At 41.6% G+C, this 20,639-nt stretch overlaps 1 protein-coding gene across 4 annotated transcripts in view; it reads left to right on the top strand.

Annotated features, from left to right (window-relative positions):
* SAMD12 (sterile alpha motif domain containing 12) overlaps window positions 1-20,639 on the top strand; it is a 173,423-nt gene that overhangs the window by 8,365 nt on the left and 144,419 nt on the right. For all 4 annotated transcript variants that reach the window (XR_010610276.1, XM_065668848.1, XM_065668846.1 and 1 more), the window contains exon 2: window positions 8,194-8,369. Coding sequence is in view for 3 of the 4 variants with exons in the window: in XM_065668848.1 (XP_065524920.1) it covers window positions 8,194-8,369 (176 nt within the window). In the remaining variant the exon portion in view is untranslated. The remainder of the gene's footprint in view (window positions 1-8,193; window positions 8,370-20,639) is intronic.

The raw sequence follows: 20,639 nt of genomic DNA, 5'->3' as shown, positions 1-20,639 counted from the left end.
TATTCTCTTCATCTGTACCTGTACAGGATTTGTGGTGGACTTGCCTTTCTCACTGAACTGGCCCATTTTCCAGTGAGCCTCTCTCTAGCTTGTGTGAATTCGGGAGCTGCTTATCTCAACTGTACCTTTATTAAAATGGAATGAGAAAATGCTCCAGAAATAATTTGGCTGTCCAGTCATTGTGCCTGCTTTTCATCATGAAACTCTGTTGCTGTTACAAAGGCAGAACTTGCATTGCTGAGGCTCCAGGGTCTATCTAGCACAGTGATAATGTGCAGTCTGTCTCCTGAAGAGCAGGTGTAACAGAAACTGTCTTTTATGTTTACAGCATTTCTAAGGTCTATGAGATAAGAGATGACAGCAGATACTGCCATACATAAAATAACCAGTTTTCAGTAGGAAAATTGTCAAAAATGAGCAAGTGAATTTCATAGCTAAGTAAACTTAAGTACATACGTATGTGTCTCTGTGGGATGAAGGTTTTAAAAGGCAAACTTAACCCATGTAAGAAGAGGATTTTGTTTTCTGGGCTTAGGATTTCTGTTCCATAAACTAAGGAGTCTTTATTCTCTCTATACACTTAAGATTTGTATGGCCTTCAAATTATGAGTTTAGTTTGATTCCAGGTGAAACCACTAAATTACTCATTCTGATTTCTTGATATATATTTCTGGTGCTGTACAAGACCCCCTACTATTAGCTACCTCTGACAGCTGAGGTATGTTTAACAGATGTATGTGGAATGTAGTAGGTTGTCTCACTCTTTTTCTCTTTCTGTTTGTCTTTCATTTTGGACACCTTTTCATTGTTTCTGGAGAAAGTGAATGGCTTGTGGTAGTAATTGGCTTGGTACCATGGGATAACTACCCAGTTGCCCAGCTACAGATGTCCACGGATAGCTGCAGCAGGAATGCAGCTACTGTAAATTATTGTCTAGCTGATGTTAATTCTGAAGGGATAAAAAAGCCAAAAGCTACATAATTTATAGTTAGAAACTAAAACAAGCCCCCCTCCTCCGAACACATTATCCCCTTCTGCCTCTATCCTCTTCCTACACCTGTCTCCACTTTGCTCTGTTCTCCCTCCCCATCTTGCCCTGGTTCAGTGTCCACTTCCTTGCTGCAGAGCTGTCTCTTATCTTGCCCTTCAAGATACCTCCTGTCTAGAGGGCACATCCCACTGCTTGAACAAACTCCGGATTATGAAATTCATATGTTGTAAGAAGTTTAGTGTTTGTTAAATTGATTAATCCAGTAGGTGATTAATGGTTGTGATAAAATGAAGCCAGAAAGACAAGCTACCCTCTGGAGGGTCCTGAAGGTAAAGCAGTGTGTCGTGGTGTCTGCCAAGCTTTGCTCTCTGTGTCTGAGCTTTGAACTCAAACCTATGGGTACAGCTCATTAGTAGCAGCAGTTTACAAAGCACCCCACAGCTCAGGGCTGGCCTGGCTTTTGCACAGCCTGTTTGTAATGACTTCATGCTGATTTTTGATGCTGACCAAGAGAAGCAGATAGCTGGACACCAGTATCACTTCAGCTAAGTGGGACTTCAGCCTTAAAGGTTTCTGATAAATTCATGTTATCTGTATTGAAGTAGAAAAGGACCTGACCGATTTGATGGCTTCTTTGCTCTGTGTAAATGCTGCTGATTTGGTGGCCATTAGATGGGCAGATTTGAGAAGAGGTCCAAAAGAGATGGGTTGGGGAACTGTGCTGATTTACATTAGCTGGAGGTAGGATTTACTTCTCCATACATTCCTATAGGTAAAGCCAGACAGTTTCTCAAAACTAGAAGTTGATTGGTGAGGCAGATGGACCATCCGTAAGAGTTACAGAAACTGATTACTCTGGGTAAACCTTCTGCCAGTTAAAAGAGTCAAAATGATCCTAAACTTTGTGGTACAAATGAGGGTCATCTTTACTAGCTGTTTTTAATCTTGGTTTTTAGTGTTGTAGAAATGGATCTAACTGCTCAGGTCATAATCTTTGAAATAATCCTGTGTTTTCAAAGGATATTCAGTTACATATGAAATACAAGCTGGAAATGCAGGAAGGGCTTTGCTGTGTGGATCCTTCTTGATTGTTCGGTCAATGGGAGCAGCTGTCTCAATCTGGAATAAGATCTCGGTGTTCTCAATGTGAATGTCTCCTCCCTGATGAGGAGACATTAAAGCAGGTTGTGAATGATGGCAAGCAAAAAGCCCCGGGGGTATTGTTTAAGTACTCAGTATTGAAATGCAGCATCCGGAAATGTATAGAAGTCTGACTGAAAGCACTGACTGCAAAATTTGATGTGGTTGGAGGTTTGATTTCTTTCTGACAAAGAACTGGCCAGAGATGGAAGGAACAGGCCCAGTGAGAGGTGCTGTCCAGAGGCCTTGTAGGATCTCCTTTCCTGGAAATACCCGTTAAATCGTCATGACCTTCATGCAGATGTGAGATAACAGAAAAGATAGACCCTTTTCATGAGGTCCAACCAAAGACTGTTAATGTTCCAGCTGTAGGGACTACTGTCTTGTCTTTTTCATCAGCACAGCATTTTATGGTGGGAGTAGCAGGTGGATTGTATGGACCTACCTTAGCATTGTGCAGCTAAGTCTGTGGCATGAATACATAAGATGGAACTTGTGTGTTTGCCAGTATTTGACACATGAAAGTGTTCTAAGTGTTGTTAGAGGTTGGATGGGTGTCTCCCATGCCTGCTTTTTGTCTCCAAATAGCAAAAGCTAGCATATGACTGTGATGCACACAGAACAGGGCACATGAGTAAGAAGATGCTATTTTTACTCGATCACTTTTTTAGAATAGTGCAATTGTTATTGTATGAAACTCAAGTACTTGCCAAATATGCTTTAATATAGCCTTCATTGATCTGCTTAACATTTTAAACAGCCAGCAGCATTCCCCCTGAAACAAGAGGTTATGAAATGTTTGACATGGTAGGCAGTAGAGTGCACAGAGGTAGCGATTGATCACAGATGTGATCTGCTAAGCCTTGAGCTTACAGATGGAGAGACAAAGACTTTCCATCTGCCCATCCAAAACTGGATATATCAAGGCTGTGTTTTGAAAAGTGCCTTCAGGCTTTTTTCAAGATAGGATTCACAGAGTACCCTCTAGTAAAAGGCAAGGCTTGCCCCCAGATGTCAGTCACTTACTGTGGCTCTTGGTGACTCCTGTGTACCATAAGCATGCTCAGACAAGCTGTCTGTTGGCTGCTTGCCATCGGAAGGGAGGCAGCATTCTCGGTACCCTGCAAGCTCCCTTCAGACTGCACCCCCATGCTGGAAGGGATCTGCATGGGCGCAGAGCTCGGCTGACATCTATCAGCTTCTGCAGGGCAACAAATTCTCTTCCTCTGTATACATGGAAAGGACTTGGGTTTGTGTTCTTGAAGTAGAAAAAATACACTGTGTATTGCATTAATTTTGTTCCTTCCCTAGCTTTTTAGGACAGACGTTGTTATTTTTCCATTTTAGGTTCTCTACTTACTGTTTCTTACAGGGTTTTTTAACTTGGCAGATCTCAGCAGTCTTTTAAGTTGTGGAAAAGTGCATATTTTCCTCTAGATTCAGCTTTGCCACTGAGCTGGGGTACAAGAGCACTTAAGTATCTTTGTTTTAAATAAGTGTTTGTTTTGTAAATGCAATCTATGATCTATGTTACTGTGTACCAGCACCATTTGTCATGTGCTTGTTGCTGTGCAGCTGGAGCTGTACAGAACATTCACCCTCCCTCCCCAAAAGAAAACATGTTCCTACCACAGATAGCTTTCAGTCCAAGTTAAGTGACAATTGTTAGGGAGCACGAAGAAAGGCATGGCATTAATCAGCTGTTAGGTGGGGTTTTCAGCAGGGAAAGGGTAATATAGGAGCTCTGAAACTAGACCAAGAGTTGTATTACTGTGACATGTGGGTGATACATGAATATTGAAATTGTGTGGAAGAATATCGGAAGAGGTTCTGTTTCAAAATCTAATGATACTGCTGATATCTGATGGTATTAGGCTGGTACTGTCAGCTGATTTGGAGGTAGGATTTGGTGTCTTGATGGACTTTTGAAGTCTCAGAATGAGGCAGTGGATTTAATTTGCTAGAGGGAAGAGGTGCTGAGACAGTGGGGTTATTGTCAAAGCAGTGGTGTGGGGAAATGGTCTGAATGCAGAGGGTGGGGTGAGCTAGTGTTAGCTAATGACAGGGCAATGAAGAGTAAGAACCTGGACAAGTATTTTAGCAACAAACTACTTTGTAGGCAGGTAGAATCTTTTGCAGACAAATGCCATTAACTCCTGAAGTAGACTTAAGAGGAGTCGGCTGAGAGGGTCTCAGTGGTTGGGTTGCCGTAGAGTTGGTGATCTGTGATTCTTTAGTAAGAGCTGCTTAGACTTGGTTCTACAGGACATTAACCCTGGGTGCTGGCAGACCCCAACCCCTTCAGTTTTGCTGTGTCAGTCCTGGGTTTAGAGCTGGCTTTATCTCTATAAAATTTTATAAACTGCTGATTTAGAAGAGAATATGTTATTGTTGACTAAGTGTTGACCTCTTTTAACAAATCTTGAAAGGGAGCAATTGTGGTTTGCACTGACATTTGGAAGGAGGGAAGATCTCCACCACTGTCTGCCACAGAGATAGATATATGTATTTCTATGTGGTAACAGGAAATAACAGACATGCAAATAAATATTCTTTGCTTCTTACCCTCTGTGTAGCTGAGAGGTGGAGGCAGCATTAGAGGAAAACACTGGAGCTGGCTACCTGAAGGTGGCTCTGGGCAGAGAGACTGGCTTTGCCAATGTTTTTTCCACTCCTGCCTTCTCTCCATGCCGAGGCCCTTGTTCTAGGTGTGTAGTCCCTAAAGAACTGATTCACTTCAGGTGTATAGTAAGCCAAGACTGCTGGGTGTGAAGGAGAGAGATTAACTCTCCTCTTCTACCCCTAGGAGACAAAAAACCTGTTGTGTTCTCATCCCACCTCCCCAGATATCAGCAACTTTGGAAAAGTCTTTCCCCAGGCAGCATGTGTTTCTTTTAATCAGTGACCTCTTTTCAGTAACAAGGTAATGGACAGATATGTAATCACTAACAGCCTCTCCAATTTTTTTCTCTTTTGTATCCTGAAGGAGCCCGATATAAAGCATTGCTGAAACAGCACTAACATTCATTACTCTTGAAAGAATGATGGGCTAAGAGTAAAGCAGCATCTTGTGATGATTTATTTCTTTTTTTAACCCATGTAGGTGATGCTTAGAGTATCACAGAATCTAAATGATTGGAGAAGACACTTGCATCCAACCATTAACCTAGCACTGCCAAGTTCACCACTAAGCCATGTTCTCAAGTGCCACATCTACACATCTTTTAAATACCTCCAGGGATGGTGACTCCACCACTTCCCTGGGCAGCCTATTTCAGTGATTGACAACGCTTTCCAGGAAGAAATTTTTCCTAATATCCAATCTAAACCTCCCCTGGTGCAACTTGAGGCTCCTTCCTCTTGTCATATTGTTTGCTACTTGAAAGGAGAGGCTGACACCCACCTCTTTCCATCCTCCTTTCAGGCAGTTGTAGAAAGTGATAAGGTGCTCCCTGAGCCATCTCTTTTCCAGACTACCCCCTCACCCCTGCCCCGGTCCCTCAGCCGTTCCTCATCACACTTGTGCTCCAGTCCCTTCACCAGCTCCATTGCCCTTCTCTGGACCCGCTCCAGCACCTCAGTGTCTTTCTTGTAGTGAGGGGCCCAGAACTGAACACAGGATTCGAGGTGTGGCCTCACCAGTGCCAAGTGCAGGGGAACAAAAGCAAAATCCAGGAAGGGGCAGGTATGGAGTGCACTGAGAAATAAAGGACTCAAAAGCTAGGAAGTGACTCTGGTAACATTATTAAATATTTAAGTATTTGGATTGACTCAGTGGTGTGGCTGGGAAAACCAATAGAAGGAAAGCAACCACTTGAAGACAGTTATCTGTTTTTTCCTCTCCAGTGAGAGGCAATCCCAGAATGTTGGGATTTGGTTTCACATGGCCACCAGCTAACCTACAGGACTGGTTTGAACCGGGGAAGAAAGAGGCTTGCAAGAAGAGCTACAGCTAGACTTGGGGAAAAGCTTCTTAGGGTTGCTTTCAGAAACAAGGCTCTGTAGCAGTTCTCTAGGTATCAGGAAGAAATTGCAGATGCTTGCTGTTCTAAAATGAGACAGAAATATGACAGATAAAACCGGCCACCAATTGGACTGCTGCACACCCCTTTTCCTGATGCGCTTTTCCCCCTATTAAAATAGAAAATGCTCTTGGTTTTGAGAAATTGGTACCTGAAGGGGCAACCCAGGAGTTCCCAGAAAACTTCTCAGAGGCTTTCCAGTGCTTTTAAAGCAAACCCACAATTCTCTATTCAAGGTTTAAGCAGATGGAGGATTCCTTTTGAGAAATAAGGGATTTTTAACTGGAAATCTTTCTCCTGTGGTGGCCAGTAGAAACCCTGCGCTTGCCTCCAGAAGCTCTGTATCCTCCACCTCCCATTTTTCCTTCCCCAGAAGGAGTTCTCTGCAGGGGTCAGCTGTGGACATGCTGTAGTTTAGTGATTCCTCTTCCTCTCATGCTGTCTCACAAATAATTGACTGTTTGGAAAGGGACCTCTGCCTCTTACTCTTGTAAAAGAAGTCCAGGACTAATCCCACTCTGCTACTCACAGAGAGACTGAAATTTAGTGCCATTCCTGTTTTTAGTTTCATTTGCTGTTTTTTTCTGGGGCAGTGATGTATGTTTCTACTATACAAAATAGCTGCAATTTGTAATAAAACACATTGCAGTGCTTTACTGCTTTCCATCATTCAGTGTTGTCCATAAATTATCCTTCATAATGTTCCTTTGCCTTCAAGATAGATGTTTCCATCCGTGGCTTGCAGATCTAGGTATTGTAGCGCTTGGACAGATCACTTATCTTGTATAAATATTTGGATGTTTTTAATAATCCCAAGGAGAAAAGGCCAGCTTCTTGGCTTCTGATTTAATTCTGCACCAAGGAGGTGCTGTTTAGGCTCATAGTTTTCAATTAAGACTCTTGGGTTTAAAATCAGTGGGTTTTCAAACGGTGCTGTAGTTGAAGGACCCTTTGCCTTCTCTGGCACCTTGGGCCTGGTTCCCATGAGAGGCTTTCAAGGACTTATTCATAGGCTTGCAGAAACCAGCAGTTCTGATTCCTTCCCCTGCTCCCCACCCTTTGCCTCTAAGCCAAGCAAGAGTAAAACAGCAGCTTTTATTTTAGCTTTACATTGTGCTTTGGGTTCTGGTCAGGTCTGTCAGACATTGCACCACAGTATCTGAGCAAAGTTCTCTGCCAAACAGGGGAACTTGGAACCATTAATTAGCGGTAGCACTAAAAGCAGTGCAGTTATGCAGGAACGTGAATGCAAAACTGGGATAGTCACGTGAAGGGGAAGTTGCCTCAGGATCCATACATTTTTAAATGGCTACATGTGCCAAAGAGGTTGTTAAGGCTACTCTCTGTGCAAGTGCTGGAACGGTGACATTTCAGACAGAAAATGATTAAGCTTCTGCCATAGTTCTAAATGCGCATTTTTCTGGTGTGGTTTGCATTTGTTTTGTTTTTCTCCCTCCATCTGCTTTCCTTACTCTGCTGTCATTAGCTCACAATTCCTTATGTGCTCCTCGAGAGTACATCCTTCTTGCTTGTTAGGATGGTATAGGTGGCAGTTTGCAGAGGTACAAAGGGCTGAAGGAGAGATAATCGGCTGGGTAAGTCATTATGCAGAGACCAGCTTGCTGTGCATAGCTTACTTATCCCATGTTGTTTAGGACCTAGAATGTTGTAGTAATTGAAAATGTAATAGAAAAACTTTAACTTGCTTGCCTAGAAAAGAAAAAAAGGTATGGCTGAATAATGAATACATGGGATATATTCTAGCCTAAGAAAAGCTGTAAGTTGAGGGTCTTGGATGCTGTAGTGAATCCAGTAGAGCACAGTTCAATACAGTAGCCTGCACTATGTTGAAGCTGTATTGCCTCTCATTCTCTTTCTCAAATCTCTCACCCTGAATCTAAGTCCAGGTATAGGCAGTTCTTTTGCCATGATCAGCCTTAGGTTACCATGTGGCACTTCTTAGTACTTTGTAATAAATGCTTGAAACATTGGGTTCTTCTTTCCTAAGCAGTGTTTTCTTTTTCTTGTATTTTTCCCCAGCTATCCATTGCAATCTGAATCCAAATGGTATTGATCACCCTGGCCCCACAGAAGGTATTAATCTGCAACTTGAAGGTGAAGGAGTTGAATCGCCCTCTGTTAAGAACACTAGTACTCCAAAAGGGCCTGAGTCAAAAGAGACACCCAAGAGACAAGTGGAACCAGAAATATCCAAGGTAGGTAGGACTGGGTTCTTGTTTATTTTGCTGAGTCTTAAACTGCTTCTTGAAGTCCTGGTATTGCTTAAAAATCATTTATCATCCTGTTAAAGACATACAAAGGTGGAAAAGTAACAGTCTGAGGATGTGGGTGTTACAGAAGGAATGTATTGCCTTGGAGTTTAAGCCCACACACATCTTGGACATAGCACTATTTTTCTCTAGATGAAGATAATTAAAACAATGGAGTATCCCTTTTTCAGGTACTGTGGAGACTTTAACTTTTCCAAATGACTTGGGTAAGAACCAGAATGAGAATAGGTATGTGTTTCTTAAGTGTGTTTTGTTTGCGTGTTTATTTTTTCCTGGGTGGGGTAAAGGAAGAGAAAGGTTCTATGGATATGTGGATTTTGATATGTGTGACTGAGTTGAATAAACTGTTAACTAATTCTAGGTAAAGGAGCAGGTGGGTTCTTCCCTGTCTGGTATGTCAGTGAATAAACATCCTTCAGAGGTGAATTCCTAAAGACAAATGAAGTGTCTGTTCTCATTCATAAGCTGCTGTTTCTTGTTTGTGTGCAGGAGATGTGACTGCCAACTGCAGGTGAATGTGTGTGCTCCAGATACTTCAGGCAAAGGACAGTAATTTGTCATATTAGATATGTTTTTAGCTAGAATGAAAAATAAGAGAATGTTTAAAAAACCCCAAAACAACCCAAAACCAAAAAACCCCCACAAACGAACAGGGAGAGATTCTTTAAAAGCTTCATCAGCCTTTTTGAAGGCCTAAATCCAGAGTTTTGGTGGCGATTTCTGCGGAGTGGAAAATAGAGGTTTTTACCAAATCTGACAGTCTGGGAGGTAATAGAGCAATTCAAATGAGTGTCTTGTTTTTTTTCTCCTCAAACGTCCATCAGAGGCAGTAACAATTAATTCAATGACTGAACAAATAAAAGTATCTCCTACTGTCAGCAGTACAGTAAATCTAACTAATAATACACATATGCTTGTGAGGTAGTTCAGAATAAAATAGCATGAAATGTTTTGAGCAGTAGCCTTGACAATAAAGGCTTAGCATGAATCTCTGTTCTGATTTTTATCTAAAATACCTAGTTTTAAATGAGTACAATTTTAAACTCATTTCATACTGTCTTAAATCACTGAACTAGATCCAGTATAGGCTGGCATTGATCAAAATCACTGCTACTTGCAGTCTGCTTTGTGTCCAAACACATTGCTGATTTCTTTTGAACCCCTGGGGAGCAGGTTTATGCTTTTGCTTTGAATCATTTATTCAGTAACAAGACCACCAAATTTTGGATGGGCTTTGAGAAAAAGCTTAGCTAATAATGCATTTACCCAGCTTGTTGTGGACAAAGGCAAGCTAACCCTGCCCATGTTTCAACATCACCAGATGAAAATCTGGCCAGTATTGAAAGCTAAGGGTGAATGTTAAGCTCAGAAGAGATCGTACAGTCTTGGATGTGAAGACACTAAATGACGCAGTGGAGCTTCCAATTGAGAATGGGACCACGTGTAGTTGACACAGAAACATGGGCAGATCAGGCTTGTCTTTGCTTGCAAAACTCATCCTAGTGGAAAATCAGGATGAAATATACTGGTGATTTAATGTAATGGAGCCTGATTCCACTCTCTGAGTTGTATTTGTTGGATTGATGAATAGAAAACAGACCATCCCTGCTGGAAATAGCTGGGGAAGGGGGGAAGCGAAGTGCTCTCAAAGTAGCGAAATCAACTATTGGCTTCCTACATCTGATTGCAATAGCTTTATTTAGAAAGCTGGGTATGCTTCAGATATAAAAACTATACATTTTGCTTGGTGGAATAAGCTTGGCATAACAGTATCAAGCTAATGAAGTGGACTGGTATTCTGAATGTTTTGTTGCCTTGTTAGTAACTTTGTTTTTGAAGTATTGTATTAACTTGGTGATGTTTGTCATCTGGATTCATGTTACAGCTGAGGTGGCCTGTCTTTTCTGGCTTGCTCAGCCTTAAATTTAAAAATCATGTGGTTTATCTAAAATGAATATAGAGATAGGTTTGTAACCTGTGTGCCTTTAAGAGTTGAATTAAGCTGTCATTATTAAACATTATCCATGCAATCATACCTGTACAGTGGAAAGATGAATGTGAATAGAGGAAAATACTATAAATAAAACATTATGGGCAGATCCATTTCAAAGAATCATAGAATGGTTTGTGTTGGAAGGGATCTTAAAGATCACCCAGTTCCAACCACACTTCCGTGGGCAGGGACATTTTCCACTAGACCAGGGTGCTCTAAGCCATTTCCAATCTGGCCTTGAGCACTGCTAGGGATGGAGCAGTCACAATTTCCTTGGCCAGCCTGTTCCAGTGCCTCACCACCCTCCTAGTGAAGATTTTTTTTTCCTTGTATCTAATCTAAATCTATGCTTTTTCAGTTTAAAGCCCCTGGTTTATGTGTCCTCATTGCTCAGTTGTTTTTAGAAAAGTTTCTTTGCAATCTGATGTATTCAAATAATATTAACACATAACTGTTATTGCTGTAGATATGAGGTAAGTTACACAGAGCAATGGAATGTATTGAATATAATTTAAGATGCCTTCTAGATCGTCTTCTCTGCTTCCAGCTTTCCAAGTTGTCTTCATGGAGACCAATTACAGTACTTTAAACCCCTGAGTGCTTTAAGGTTTTGCTGTCCAAAGAAATAAACAAAATCTCCTTTCTAATGAAGTCTGTCCTTCTTTTTCTGTCCTCAGCTATGGACTTGCAGAGCAATAGTAACTCATGGGCTACAGATAGAGCTAAAGTTATCTTTTATGCAGGTACTGTAATTTAAATAGGGGAGTAGAAGTGTTTGTTTCTGTATGTGGGATGCAGAGAGCAGGAAGCGTAGCATGAAGTTCCTGATAAGTATGAATTCTAACTTTTATAGGGTGACAGGTAGAATTTTAATGGAAAATGGGACAATCATCTTAGCTGCCTCCCTGTTGCAAGTGTGAGCAAGTCCAGAAAAGGACAAGATTATTTATCTTTGGACATAATCCAGTGACAGTCTGATAATGTACAGGATATAATACAAATTAAGGAAATTATATGACATGTAAAAATACTTTAGCTTTTAAGCTTTTTTGCTTTGTAGATTTTTTAAATGTGTATTTATGTGTATCAGTATACCCACTTTCTTGGTCAGTAATTGATTTTTCAGTATTCATGCTATATAAAAACACCTCAGTCAGTTGAGTGGACACTTTTACAGAGCAGAAAGCTTCATTGAAGAAAGCAAGAATGGTTTATAGTACACATTTTGTTATGTATATTATTCTTTAACACCTACATCTAATCTGTTGTGTGTTTTCTGGAACTATCTTTTCATTAAAATGCTACTTCTGGCTCTTATGTCTGGTCTGGTTTTAATATCATAGTATCTCTAGATAAACACAGCGAGTTAGGGAATTTGGAGTTACAGAGTCGAGTTCTATTAAAGAAGGTCTTGCTGTACTTCTGCAGTCCTGTACCTGTCTGAGTATAGGCTTTAACAGAAGGCAACTTTCCTAACAAATTTAGAAAATCATCTCTTACAGGAATATTGACTTTTATCAAGGCTTCCCACATGTTGCACTCATATAGCCCTGTTCATTGTAAGCGTGAGACCCAAATCTGGTCTGTCACTTACTGCAAGAAGCTTATTTACTCAGGGAGTTTTGATTCCTAAGTAAGGTTTGCATATCTGGTGACACACTTTCTCATTATGTGGTAGCAGCAGTAGCAAATAATAAAGGTTTTTGGATGGCAACCGCTCTAGTTAGACTTTTATCTAGCTTTAGCTATGGCAGGGTTTTTTTATCTGACCCAGAGGCAAATTAACAGGCCTTTAAAATGTTCACGAAAACTATGAAAAGGAACTGGTAAAAGAAATGAGAAGCTTTTTTATCTTGCCTTCTGTTGATAAGTGCCATAGAGACACCGGCAGACGATACTTTTTTGTTGCAGCATAGCTCATTAATTCTTTTGGCTGCTTTTGCTTTCTTAAAAAACTCAACTCTTTCTCAAAATGACATTAACAACAGTGAAAGGCTGACTGAACTCGGTAACAAGAGGACAGGAATTTATCTTGGCTTAGTGGGTCCACTTCTGGACTGATTGGGGTGGAAGCAGCTCCTTCGGCTTCCTGGGGAGTTCTGCTCTGTTTGGGAAGCATTTGGTGTGCGTGTGTCACATGTATGGTGAAATGTCCAGGCACAAAAGAGTCCAAGCTTGAGAGAAATAAGGGTGTTAAAGAATTCTTAGAAATATAAAAGTGTTTTGTCAGTTAATTAAAAAAAAAAAAAAATTCTGGTGCTGTTCTTTAAAGAGAGAACAGAAAAAGTAATTTTCTGAAGAATTCTCCAATTTTTTAATTAGTGGCTCTGCTTCACTATGTTTATCCTTTTTGGTCAAGCTTCTAAAATAGGATGCTTGAGAGAGACTATTTGCCAAACAGTGGTTCTGGCAATGCATATGACAGAACATGCATACAGTCAAAGAATGGTTTGGGTTGGAAGAGACCTTAAAGCTCATCCAGTCCCAGCCCCCTGCCATGGGCAGGGACACCTTCCACTAGAGCAGGTTGCTCTAAGCCCCGTCCAACCTGGCCTTGAACACTGCCAGGGAGGGGTCAGCCACAGCTTCTCTAGGCAATCTGTGCCAGTGTCTCACCACCCTCACAATAAAGAACTTCTTCCTTATATCTAACCCAAATCTCCGCTTTGTCAGCTTAAAGCCATTCCCCCTTGTCCTGTCACTACATGCCCATGTAAAAAGTCCCTCTCCAGTTTTCTTGTAGGCCCACTGGAAGCCTGCTCTGTGATCTCCCTGGAGCCTTCTCTTCTCCAGGCTGAACCAGCCCAAGCCTTTCAGCCTATCTTCACAGGAGAGGTGCTCTAGCTGCTGATCAGCCCTTTGACTGTTCATCAGCACAGCTGCTTGGTGTGCTGGATCACTTACCTACACACTTCCCCACTCTCCCCTTTTTCTGTAGCCACTGAACTGCAGCAATGAGGTTTTACCATTTGGATTTGTCTTCCAACTTGTCCCCTCTGTGAACGAGACCCCAGATTGGACTGACTGAAGCTAACAAGCGTTTTACCTCTTGAAGGTTCAGCATAACCCCAAGCGGGGCTGTTCCACTCCTGCAGGTTTTGCTTTAAAATGCCGTGGAGGGTGTTTGGATTGCAGACCTCTGCATGTATCCCATTGGAGGAGGCCTGGGTGGCAAAATGCTACTTTACTGACATAAAGTTTGCTTTCCTTTTATATTTTTTTTTTTTGTGGAGAAGTAGTTAACAGATTACCAATGGCCACAGCAGACCACAATGAAAGCCAATAGATACAATGTGTGATACGTGGTGGTTTAAAAATTCTTCTCTTTTGTTGGTCTCCTCCCACTCTGACAAAACACCACTTACTGCACTAAGTCTTTTTATGACTAGCAAAAATAGGTGCAGAATCTGAGGGTACAGTATGTCTGAACTGGACTTACAAGTATTTGGTAAACATAAATGTCAGATAGCTGAAACAGGGCAATGTGCCTTTCTAATTGTATCATTCTGTGATTATTAGTAATACACAATAATAAGTATGCTTGCTTCTGTCTTCATTTTCAATAGACTTCTTTGTGTATGTTGCATAGTTAAAGTATGCATGTTGTCTTGCTTTCAGGTGTCTAAACTGGGGGCTGAAACGTTTGCTGTGTATGTGTATCTTCCTCTCTCAGCCTATCATTCATGGTTATGATCTCCAGCTGAAGTGTTAACTTTCAGAACCGTGCAGTGAGCAAACCACCTACCCTGGGGGGTGGAAGAGGAGTGCTGGGTGACCTTGTGCATTTCAAGCATCTGAGGCTGATGTTTTGTTTATTACTCTGGGGTTTTACTGGTGTGAATGGAGTTCTGGAGTAAACCTGCCTCTAGTACAGAATATAGCTTGGTTCAGAATTTACATTGTCACAAGCCAGGAAGACAAGGAATGTCTCTCTGTTGGGGTCCTGTAAGCCAGTTATCACAGGAGGATAAATGCCTCATTCAGAATCCAAGGGGATTCTTGCTGTAGCATATTTTTCCCCATTGCTGTTTCGTCCATTCTAGTTATAAATAATGTAATATTTTTGCAGTGAGGTTTCTACCTTAAGCATAAAAGATCTGGCTTCTCCTGTTCATCCTGTTTGCCCTGACTGCATGCCTGGGGATTCTGAAACTTCATCTGCCCTGACGGCAGCAGCATGTAAGTGAGAGATTGTGCCCGAGTTAGTGTGTTGTGCTCTGCCTGGAACACTGAGCGAAAAAGAAGAGCATCTGCAAAGGAACGTTATTCATTTCCTTCTCCTTCACCCCCCATCACAAAGTGGGATTATTTTCCTATTGCTTCTCTTCTTTCTCTCCATAGGAAGTCAAAATAATTAACTAGTACTTGGCTCTTTAGATGGATATGAGTAGAACAGATGAAATTTACTCACAAAGACCACTACTCATTGACCTTCCAAGCTATTTAAAAGGAGTTTCCTTCATGAAGTTCAGCTGCAGAAGGATGCTCTATCTCTTGACTTCAGTCCATGAGGTGATGATAGCAAGAGAAATTTCTGCTTGTCAGGCTTTTTACAGTTGGACTTGCACCAACAAATAAATGATGAAAACATTGTCAGTGGTGGCATGCACACAGCGCACGCATGTGAAGGACAGCAAGGTGTTGGCCTGCGAGAAACAGTGCAGCCTGTGACCCTGTGTGAGCTGGGGGCTGCACAAATGCACAGCAATGTGGTGGGTTTTGCTGCAGGCAGCGAATGCAGTCCTTGCGTAGGGCAGGCGAGAGCAGATGGTTACAGAGAGGCAGCTGAGGGAGCATAAGGAGGGAAATGGAGTCTGATCTGGCTCCTGTTGTCCCCTGAAAGCTATCAATGTGAAATTTGTGTTCTTTCCCTTTGCACTAGTGTGAAAAGGAACAGCAATCGCAGTACGTATCCGCGAACATAAGCAGCAAACAGCCACAGTAGTACTCTAGAAATAAGTGGGATGTCTAATACTATAGACTCATGTAGGCACAGACACATTATTTAAAAGAACTTCTCTTCAGGGGAAAAAGAAATACAGATAAAAAGATGGAGTGGCTTTTAGAGGAAAAAGCAATTCCATACAGCATGTGGATGCATAATGTGCTTATAGTGCTGGTTCTGCTGCTTGCCTCGTTGTGAAACTGCTCCACAAAGCCATCCAAACCCTCTGCTTTCACTTTGAAGCTACTTTAAGGGCTTCACAGAGATTGCTTCCAAAATAAAGCAGTATTTTAATGACATGGCTGCCTTAATGGGGAAGGAAAAGTATAGAATTGCCCAGTAAAGAAAAATAATAGCATTGTGATTACAGGGATTGCAAAATGTGTTACGGAGCCAATTTCTTATTTAAAATGGGAAAGCAGTTTAAGGCTCCAGTGCTGGCACTGCAGGTTCTGCCAATAGTGCATCTCACCTGAGCTATAGCCATTTTTTCATTAATGTGCCACTTGTGCGGACACTGCTGACAGAACTGATCAGCAGTTGCTGTAGTTCACCTTTTCCTCTCCAAGTGTGAACTTCTTTCCATTTTGAAAAATACCATAATTGCTGAGCACTGGGGGTGAAATGTGTCACAATCACAAAAGGGGTGTGGGACTGTAATAGCCTTGATAACGTCTGAAGGGTGTTTCTTGCGTTACCAACTTGCCAAGCTTCTCCCTAGTGCAGAGGTGTGCTAAGGAGGGTAGGGATTTCATTAGGAGAGTCTTGGGGCAGAGTGGAGTCTCTCTTCCCCTTGATTACTGTGGGTGGAATTGAGCTTGCTGATGAGGACAACTTACGTGTCTATGTGTAAGCTAGGTGTCTAAACTCCTGTTACATCAGCAGAGATCTAGTCAGTGTGCTCGGAGGAGTGCAGAGAGTGATGAGACTCCATCTGAAGTGAGCACCACTCAGCTGAACTTGTCTATGCTTTGTGGTCTGATTTAACACTTGAGTTTAGGTATTTGGATCTCAAACTCAATTCTGTCCTTTGCCTTGCTGGCTAACCAGCCTCTGCACTTGATGTTGAAATAGTTATTAATGTCTGATGAGGGTGAAACCTTGCATTAGGAGACTGTATTTCAGAAGCTGCATTTTCTCAAAATCGTACTTTGAACACTTAGGATAGATTAGTCCCATGTGTACAGCTATGTTCAGGATGATCTGGCAAGCGAACACAGCTTAATCTGAAAAATAAAAATAGTCTGTCCTGGATTGAAAGGAAATGATTGGAGTTTGTGTCATTTTTCCAGTTTCTTTTAATTGGTCTTGGACTTCAGGAGCCTGATGCTCTTCACTAGAGGTGAAGTTCTTGCTCTGGGGCTCAGGTTTTCCAGCTGTAGAAGAATGGTGATAACAAGGAGCAGTTAAAACTGCTGGTTTAGCATAAAACTGAGATTTGGAATTTGCTACCAAAATTTTGCCTTTTACATGTCTATGTATGGAAAATTGATTGTCCAAAAGCTCTGCAACGTGTTGCTGAAACCTGGAAAATATCGTCTTGGTCAAGCCGTCCAGGAATAACAAATGCAGCAGCTCATTTGCTGCCTGTTCTCATTTTTCTCCATGGGACAGATTCCACAGCTGTTTCCATGGCGTGTAGTGGTGAAGGCCTCCACTGTTGCTTTGTCTGTGTCATGCCTCTGGAAGCATTTGGTGGATGGGGGACTGGTGGGCATGGTGTTTGGCTCTGCGGGGCCTCTAAGCACTGCAGAAATGCCAACGATAATGACCTCTGAAACCGAGAAGGCTTTTCAGCGTGATTTCATTTCACACCTTGCAAATACTAGTTCTTTTTAGTTATTTCTGAATGTGGACTTCAGTCAGAAGTGTTTCTGTTTTATCTTTATTCTACAGTCAGCTGTAGATTACTGTGCAGCTGATACGCCACTGCAGGGAGCAGGGAAACAACTCCCAAATGTTAAAGCAGACATTTTCTGTGATGCTGTATTATCAGTGGGGAAAGCAGAAAGTAAGGAGGATGCCGTGTTTAATGAGAGAAAATTCTTCCCTTTCCCTCTCTTTAATTCTTTTTGACCAACTGATTTGCAAGTAGCCTGGGGTTTCCTTGGTTGTGATGCCATTTAGTGAAACTTTGGTATAGTATTCAGCCTGGGGATGGCTCTAAGTGCCTGTGTTCTACTTCTGGTACTTCTGTGCTCCTAGTTATGTTGGTGGGGTGCTTTTATATTGTCATTAACTGCTCTGGGCATTTGCAGGGTTAGTTCAAAACTAAGAATGTGTGCCAGACTCTTAAACTAAAAGAAGTGTTTTAAGTTTGCAGTGGGAGAGCAGAGGGGGAAAGCAGTGCAACAGTATGCTGCTTTAAATTTGGGAGCTGTCAATTTTAATGTGCAGCTGTGGCTTTCGGCACTTGGAAAAGGTAAATGCTGTTGGTGATAGTGGTATCAAACATCACAAATAATTTCTCTTTAAGAGATTAGGGAACATGAATCCAATTCCTTTGACAAATCCACAGTTTAAGAAGAGAAATTACCTTCTGGTTTTAGGCTATTTACTGATTTTAGCTTTTGAACTGTCTCTCATTCTGTTCATGCGAATTTGTGATGTTTTCCTATTCTCTGAGTATACCAGCTGCCATCTCTTGTCTGCCAGCCCTGTGAGATGCTATGGACCAGCACATAGCCATCTCCTGCCCACCAGTTCAGGCTTCACGTCACCTGTACCTTTTTTAATTCATCTACATTCCTATGCAAAGCAAAGAGTTCACTAGAGTCCGTTAGCTACAACCAGTTAAGACTGATGTAGTAGTCAATTTCGCCTTGGAAAATGTTGCCTGGAGTGGGAGATGCTGGTCCTGGTCCCTGTGGTGCAGTGCTACTAAAACCTGCCTACACCTGAAACACAACGAATAATCATCAGAATCTGCCTGGGGCTTCCCACCAGTCTGACTGCGAGTGTGCTGCGGAGGAAGCTCAGCACGGGTTCCAGGAGGGAGCTGTGCCCATCTTATGTCCCACAGCACCTCTCAGGTGTGACCCTTCTGCAACCTCAAGAGCTGCAGCAGTAGGAGCAACCTGAGTGTGCAGCGTGGGCTCTTGGGGAGAGGGAGGAGCAAGGCCACCAGTTGGGGTTATAGGAAGCTGTTAAATTGGCCATTTCTTACAACATAAACATCACATTTCCTGCATACCTGGGGGTCACCACACAACTGCTAGCAGTCCTTAACATTGTCTGGAGCATCAGTTCTTCACTCTTCCTTATCTGCTAGTTCCTTACCCAGAGATTGTAATTATTGCTGGTAGGAGATGTTCTCAGATGATGTTGTTGGTAGAATGAATATTTCTGGTCTTATCAGTGTCTAGGAATGAATATGGTTTATGAAGCTGCACTTCTAGGGTTAAATGTGTCCTTGATATGTATATCTAAAAATAGAAAACCTTCAGCCCTAAACAAGGTAGACTTACTGCATGTCTTGAGGCCTTTTTTCCATCCTTAACATAGAGAATCTCATAAGTGGGTATTACATTCTGCCTGTTTTCCTTTTTTTCTCTCATAAGTGCATCCATCAACTACTGATGACTTTGCTGACCTAGACACCCTCTACTATTTTTGCCTTTTTTTTCCTTGCTTTAAACAAAAGCATGACAATAGAGTCTGTCTCTAATGGTTGTAGAGCTGCTATTAATTCATCTTTCATTCAAGGCTGATTGCTTTCAATCTTAGCAGTGCACTTTAGATTGTGAAGGATTTTGTGAATATGTTTTTGTTACGAAAAGGTAGATGTCACTGAACTTCAGCATACCTTCGCTGATGATTGATGGTCTTTTTATCTAAATAAAGCTTGTGTATAGGTTTGAAGAGATATTTTTGAATAATCAATTGCTGATTAAATAGAAAAACTTCTTCTGGAGTTAAAGACTATCACAACCATATGTTCTCCTTCAGCTATAAGACTGTCTCAAACTTATTTCTCTCTTTGTGACCCAGAAGTTTTGCTTTTTTCAGGTTTGTCTTAAAGAGCAAATAGCTTAATTGTCAACATTTCAGCATTAGATGGTGATTTGTGAAGTTGATGAGGAAAACAGAGGCTGTTATTCCATGTACTGAGATTTCCTGAAACCTTTATTGTTCACTGCAGAAGAAGAATCTGAAGTGCTTGTTAAGGTTCCTGCTTATTAAGCTGTCACTGCTGTTTTCTTTTTCCGTGGGGAAGGCTACTTTATGGCTTGCAAACTATAGTTAATTGCCCATAGTAACTGGTAGCAGATTATTCTGGAAGAGGTTTTTTTCCTGAATAATTATCATCTTTGTTTTCCGTAGCTGTTGTTTCGTGTTGCCTCAGTCTCTGTTGAAATAATTTACTATTGGGAAAGTTTCATTTTTAAACAGTATTTTTGAAGGGGAGTTAAAAAAAAGAAGAACAGCGCTAAACAAAATGCTCAGATCAGGTAATTATTCAGCATGCTGATTAAACCTTCAAATTCAGGTGAAATTCAATTAGTTGTATGTGTTCATTAGTACACATTGCCCCTTCTGCCTTTTACTGGGAGGAAAACAGTATAAGATAGTACCTTTTTTTTTCCTGTGGACTTTTTAGCCCCTGCCCTGGTTTCCAGGTTTCAAAGGACACAAAAAATGCTGATAAAAGCCCCAAAGAAGAATAATTGGAAAGAAAGCTGTCTTAGCTTTTGATTCCAAAAGGAATACTGCAGAATGCAGTCAGGTTACGTGAACAGGCCTGACATCTGGGGCAGGGGGGGGAAACACACTGGAGTGCATCCTATTGTTGTGCTGTGAAGTGTTTCATGCAAATTGCAAGTGATTCTAAAAACACAAAATAAATTGAACAGATGAAACTGAACCTGAAAATTAAAATAGCTCCTTTATACATGGCATCATGATGGCAAATAAAACCAGGTCATTGTTGATGAAATTCTCACTGAACTTTCTTCATGTTCATCACCTTCTTCTTCCCATACCCCTCTCCCATGGTTGTGTTCCTGCCTGCCCAGGGTTTTCAAACCTGGTTCCCTTCAGGATCTTACAGACTTCTACCATGTTGGAAAAGAGTCAGGATGGATTGAGTGGAAGCGTGAGTGTGTCCCAGCTGAACTGAGCTGATGATGGAGAACCTCATTTAGTGGTGGATTTCCTGCAGCACGGTTCAGTCACCAGCCCCTGCTTTCTTTTATTTAATTGACTGCTCAGTTCTTTGATTTCTGCGAGTTGATCAATTTATCATTCACCTGAATCA

This window comes from Lathamus discolor, chromosome 2 (genome assembly GCF_037157495.1).
Source record: "Lathamus discolor isolate bLatDis1 chromosome 2, bLatDis1.hap1, whole genome shotgun sequence".
Taxonomy (NCBI): Eukaryota; Metazoa; Chordata; class Aves; order Psittaciformes; family Psittacidae; genus Lathamus; species Lathamus discolor.
This window is presented reverse-complemented; position numbering and strand designations above follow the sequence as displayed.